Here is a 6,449-nt window from a genome sequence, read left to right on the forward strand (position 1 = left end):
GCTATGTCGCCTTTACTGCGAGTGTAAATTTTTATATGCAAAGTAGGACTTTTGGTGGGGAAAAATCTAATGGATGTAGAGAACATAAGGTAGATTTATGTATTTCAAAGCTGGAGAATAAATGCTTATTTTGCACCAATATTGGGTTTACCCGCTTGTTTCTGCACATTGTGGGCGTGGATAAAGATTGTGAATCATGTACTTACATGCGAGGTTGTCAGGTGAGGTACTATCCTTTCCATTCGCATTGGAGAATCATGCTTCTGCCAAATTTTAAAAAAAAACTATTAATCTTAATTGACTATGTTGTTCGAATGGAAATAATAATGTGAACGTCAAAATATATTCAAATTCATCTATGATGTTGACACAGGATACATAAACTTTGTAAATTGAGTGAACTTATTCCAACAATTATTAAATTTATTAGCATACATATAACAACACATAAAAATTAAGATGTTAAATTAACTTGATAAAATATGAAATTAATTATAGATATTATCACCCAATTAATGTTGATATATTTTGTTCACAAGATCATGATCTTGCCGATCCTATGGATTCCATATGATTCCACTTTAGCCTAAGCTTTGGATCATGATCGTACTCCATATGAAATTAGGGTCCATGGCAGGATCCATGCAACGTTACTACATATACTAGAGTCTTAAGAACATTGTTTATGAAGGCTATACTTCTATATTAAATAGTTACTTGCCCCTTTCATATGTTAAATAAACAATAAATTTATTCTGCTTCTTGATTATGATTATTATGAAATACATATAGGAAAACATGAATTTAGATCCATCATATAATCTGAACATCTCACAAAAAATATAGATCCATGAATGTAATATGAGTATTCTTTAACTAAATTTATTGGTGTTTATTCATCTGACTCTCAAAGTATTTCATTTAACATATATGTTATTATAAGCCAGGAACAAAAATTCAAAAGTTTATTTGTATCCATTATGAAATATTATTTTCAAATTTTTAGTGCGTATTATTCCAAACATAGCAATTAATAACACTATTTTGTAATATACTCCATAGTTATTACAAAATAACAAAAATTCATAGTTATGATCTTTTTGATTTTGTTGTGAATCATACTTTACATGGCATCTTTTACTACCTTGCAATATTACAATTCCAACGTTAGAAATGGAAAATGTTTTCACATGTACATAAATTGTTAGCTTCTTCATTTCGTATAGGGATGATAGCTAGCTGCACCAAATAAATAGCTTGGATCTCTACCTCAATTAATTATTATTATTATTTCGAGAGTACGCCTAGGCGTACCATAACTTTATAGAAGGCAGAATTATAGGTACAAGATGACTATCACTCGCTGTGAACAACGAGTGTAGTCAATTAATTAATTATTATGATATCTGAAGATTCCCCTATAATTCCAAGGGTTTCCTTTTAAACAAATAAATTAACCATTGGAGTTTGTCAATTAAATTTGTTTTGTCCCGATGCACACAATCTGTTTTCACCACTATTTTTGAAACAATAGTCTTTATCTTTTATGATTTTTAATATTTTGAAATAAGTTTAGTCAGTTTATTTCATAACCATGGGTGTAGAAATACTAGTTGTACCTAAATATATTTCTTTGTATGCGAGATTGAATCCTGCCATGAACCATTTTACAATATATCCATGTTGATAATTGGTTATTGTAATATAATTGGACCCTCATTATCATTAATTCTGGTATGTTTAAATGAATGATATTAGGAATTGATGTAGGATTTAGCTAGACTCATTTTATTCTGATGATGATTGTACGAATTAGCTACATTGATCCTAACCTTTATACTTTATATCTAAATGTCAAGGTAACTATTTGTTGTGCGATGGCTCAGAAGGCTCTAGCATGCATGAAATGTTACATGCCATAAAATTCTGATAATTTTGATTAATATAGCAGTTTCCAAGGAGACTTAATTAGCAACAGTGTGAGATAAGACATAAGATAATCGACCACTAACTTGACTTCATATATTTCTTGTGTTAGGCTGGTTAGTTTGACGACAACGACCAACATGGATCAAACCACCAGTGTTGCGGCATGTCTCACCATATCGATTTTCTTTCTCACCATCAAAATGATCAAAAGAAGAACTCTGCACCAAGAGGGACCTTCACTTCCACCAGCTGTGAGTGTTGTTTCACTGTCAGCATATCTGCCTACATTTCTATCCAAGGGCCTATCTGCCGTGATTCAAGACCTACACACAAAGATGGGTAGTGTGTTCACAATAAGTCTTTTTGGGCTGAAGAAGGTGACCTTCCTGGTAGGACCAGAGGTCACAGCCCATTTCTTCCAAGGCTCAGAATCAGAGATCAGGCAGTCCGATATCTACAAAGTCACGGTGCCTGTTTTTGGCCGAGGGGTTTTGTATGATGTGGACTTGGCTACTAGGAGCAGGCAGATTAGCTTTTGTCTCGATTCGATAAAGCCAATGAACTTGAGAGGCCACGTTGATTCCATGGTTAAGGAAGTGGAGGTAAGCAACATATATCTGCTATCATCCTACTCTTAATTATTTCTCTTTTCATGTTATTATCATTTGGTGGTCCTTTTTTTCTATTTCATGTTATCACACTCCTTTGTTTTATCATTTCCTTCTAGTGGGTGTCTTGTCTCAAAATAAAATTTGTGTAGGACTACTTCACAAAATGGGAGCAGCATGGTGTAGTTGACATAAAGCATGAGATGGGGAACCTGATCTTGCTGATCGCAAATCGATGCTTGCTTGGAAAACAGTTCCGAGAGAATATGTTTGAAGAAGTATCCACACTCGCCCATGATATTTTTGATAATGGCTTCCACTTAATCAGCCTCTTCTTCCCATATCTCCCTATCCCACCACACCATCGTCGTGACAAAGCTCGTGCTAAGCTGGGAGAGATGATCCATGAGGTCGTGAGATCACGTAGGAGTTCAGGCCAAGCTGAGAATGATGTGCTACAGAAATTTGTAGACTCCAAATACATCAATGGCCGCTCCATGACTGAGAATGAGATCGCAGGGCTGCTCATTTGTATGATGTTTGCAGCACAACACACGAGCTCCGCCACCAGTACCTGGACAGGAGCTTGTCTGCTCAGTCATGGGGAAAGCTACTTGGCTGCTGCTATCGAAGAGCAGAAACGGATCATGGAACGTCATGGGGAACATATAGACTACACCATCTTGCAAGAGATGGGAACCTTGCATTGCTGCATCAAAGAGGCGCTGAGGTTGCACTCTCCAGCAATTCTGCTGATCCGCCATGCAAGCAAGAGCTTCAGTGTGCAAACAAGAGAAGGCTATAAAATTGATATCCCTCAAGGACATACCTTAGCGACCTGTACTACAGTTAGTAGCAAGCTACCATACATCTATAAAGATCCGGATGTATATGATCCAAGTAGGTTTGGTCCAGGGAGAGAGGAAGACAAAGTTGGTGGCAAGTTCTCTTATACACCATTTAGTGCTGGGAGGCACTTCTGCTTGGGAGAGGATTTTGCTTATACGCAAATTAAGGTGATATGGAGCCATTTGCTGAGGAACTTTGAGCTCGAATTGATCTCCCCTTTCCCGAAGGAGGAATGGGACAAATTCATTCCAGGGCCTAAAGGTAAAGTGATGGTTAGTTACAAGAGACGAAGACTCACGTGATTAGCATCTATTGAAGAACTTGTAAGGGTGTGTACTATGTGGTGGATCAAGTAAATTGTTAAGTGTGTAATTTGAAGAGAGAATAAATGTATCTGTGCTTGGGACTATTTGGTAAAATATGTATTTCAAAAGATTAAGTGTGTAATTTGAAGAGAGAATAATGAGTATGTACGTTTGGGACTATAGGTAAAATATGTATTTCAAAAGATTGTGTGTGATTTGAAGGGAGAATAAAGAGTGTGTACATTTGGGACTATATGTTAAATATGTATTTCATAGAAAGAATAGTGTATGTCTACGTATGTGCACTATCGAATAAGATATTGTCCCGAGTGTCGAAAACATTCTGGAAAATTGCCCACACACATGGGTAATATATTTCCTAAGTGTTAAACTTACACATGAAAATCCAGTCAGCGAAAAACCCTTTACTGACTGTTTGAAATCATACGGACCATAGAACTATACGCCCAGTGTGCTTTCGCGAATTCTCAAGAATTGGTCTTAAGGAACAACCTTTAATGGAATACAGTAGACATCCGCGTGGCTTTTCCAATTGTACTTTTCCTAACAAAATAGCAGACTTGGCTGCCAGGTGCGCCCAACGGAGCTGGATCATTTTGTTGGCTACCAATCAGGAAAGTGGCAAACATGGAATTATCCCAATTATTGCTCCAGTTCATATATATGGCATGAAAAAATTAGGTATTTACCACTATCCTGTGATACTTGGTTCATGGCAATAAGTTTGTTGAAATTTTGGTTGTGTCACCAATGCTATGGAAGAAATTGGGCAGAAGCCACTTCATAATGTTTGCTCAAGTTGCTGGATCATTTAGTTAATACATGATCAACATTTTCTCTATACACATTTAACATTTTTCAAATGCTTGATTAACATTTTTCAAATACTTGTTCAACATTTTTCCAAATGCTTGATTAACATTTTTATACACACGATAAAAAATCATCATTAATAAGTGATCAAAAATATTTGGATACACGTTCGACATTGTCCGAACACTTGTTCAACATTTTCCAAATAATAGTTCAACATTTTGTAATAAGTATTAAACATTTTTCAAATACTTGTTCAACATTTTTCAAGTACTCGTTCAACGTTTTTCAAATACTTGTTCAACATTTTTTAAATGCTTGATTAACATTTATATATACATGATCAAGAAATTTCATCATTTTCTTAATACATGGTCAACATATTTTGTATACACATTCAACATTTTTCAAATGCTCTGCCTAACATTTTTCAAATATTTTTTAACATTTTTTCAAATGCTTGATTAATATTTTTATATACATGGCAAGAGATTTCATCATTTTCTAAATACATGGTCAACATATTTTGTATACACAAAACTAAAACATGAAATGGAAAATGAAATAAAAACGCGAAAAAAAACATAAAAGAATACGAGGCAGTGTACCTACCGCGAACTGGGCCGGCCCATATCCTCGCGCGCTTTAGCCAGTCACAAGGCTCGACTCGTTGAACATGAGATATAGCAACGCCATGCCTCCACCGCCTCTTCTTTCCGCGGCCCCCTATGTTACGACGATGGGGATGCTCTTGGTGCTTTAGCCGTAGCCGCTCTGCACCGGCTACTCAGGGCTTGACTCCAGGAGAAATCCTTGATTTCGTATCCCAGATGAGGCAATGTTAGTGTCCATGGCATTACTTTCTTGTTGAAGGCGTCGCCGTAGACTTCTCTCCGAGTAGGCTGCGACCGCTGGGAGCCTTATCGTCATGTCCGATGCGGGTCATCTTGTAGTGACTCTAGGTTCAGTTGTCCTGCCTTTGTGCATCGCCCTGCAGAGGCAGTAATCTCTCTTCTTCTGGTATTGCTATGTGGTCAGGCAGGTTCTTCGTAGTTTGTAGTACCGCTTTTCTGATATGGGTTTGTGTATGCCCAATCGGCGACTCTGAACGATGAATGTGCACCGAGGCGGTGTCCTCCGATGGTGATGTAACCTCGGCTCCATGAGGTTGGGCTGCGGGTCCGCGTTGCATGGGTGACGACCTTGTGCTGCATGCGAGTTTGTTGGACCGGTCAACTCTATCGGTTTATCCATGGGTCGATATGCCTAGTACGTCAAGGCATCCGTCTCGGGTGTTTGGCCCTTACATTATTGAGGGTAGGATAATTAAAAAGGAGAGAGATGGTAGCTTGTATCTTTTCAATGTATTTTTTACTTCAATTCATAATTTATTCTAAAATTTCTATATGTACAATTTTCACCGGATGGGGGAGTAGCCACGAACGACACAATCTTTGATGGTCCCATGATTGTGAATCGGGATTGGCGGGTGCATCGGAAGTGTCTCCTTGACAACACACTTAAGGAAGGGGAGCTTGCGAAGTTTTGATTCACCCACGATGTGTTCAAGCCCGACAACATCAGCGAGCTCCCGCTGTAGTTGCAGAAGGGTGATAGGGCTATGAATCAATTTTGCCATCGACTACTCAATTGTAAAGGCCACTGTGTCCGGCCTGCCAAACAACATGTCCTGCATTCACCAACCGCATTATACACGCAAACAATTATACCAGTATCATATACTTTCTTCATTCCAAAGTTGAAGATGTATTGATTTCTTGAAACGTCAAACTTCTCTATGTTTGAGCAAGTTGATAGGGAAAATATTGATATCTACAATACCAAATTGGTGTCATTAGATTCAACATATAATTTTTTTATCTTACTCAATTGGTAGTATTGTAGATATTGATACACATTTGTA

At 37.4% G+C, this 6,449-nt stretch overlaps 1 protein-coding gene across 1 annotated transcript; it reads left to right on the forward strand.

Annotated features, from left to right (window-relative positions):
- The first annotated feature begins 2,048 nt into the window (after nucleotides 1-2,048).
- Nucleotides 2,049-3,918, forward strand: LOC119341833 (obtusifoliol 14-alpha demethylase-like). The gene is made up of 2 exons (XM_037613683.1): nucleotides 2,049-2,531; nucleotides 2,690-3,918. Exons 1-2 carry the CDS (start codon nucleotides 2,067-2,069, stop codon nucleotides 3,686-3,688), a joined length of 1,464 nt encoding a protein of 487 aa, XP_037469580.1. The 5' UTR covers nucleotides 2,049-2,066; the 3' UTR covers nucleotides 3,689-3,918.
- The last annotated feature ends 2,531 nt before the right edge of the window (nucleotides 3,919-6,449 follow it).

The sequence above is a fragment of the Triticum dicoccoides genome, chromosome 7B, assembly GCF_002162155.2.
Source record: "Triticum dicoccoides isolate Atlit2015 ecotype Zavitan chromosome 7B, WEW_v2.0, whole genome shotgun sequence".
NCBI classification, from domain to species: domain Eukaryota; kingdom Viridiplantae; phylum Streptophyta; class Magnoliopsida; order Poales; family Poaceae; genus Triticum; species Triticum dicoccoides.

What these genes read in the sequence shown, in the direction of transcription:
- LOC119341833 (XM_037613683.1), top strand. Translation starts at nt 2,067, where the DNA reads ATGGATCAAACCACCAGTGTTGCGGCATGTCTCACCATATCGATTTTC. An exon ending in CCATGGTTAAGGAAGTGGAG is followed by an intron (nt 2,532 to 2,689) that starts GTAAGCAACATA and finishes AAATTTGTGTAG; the next exon opens with GACTACTTCACAAAATGGGA.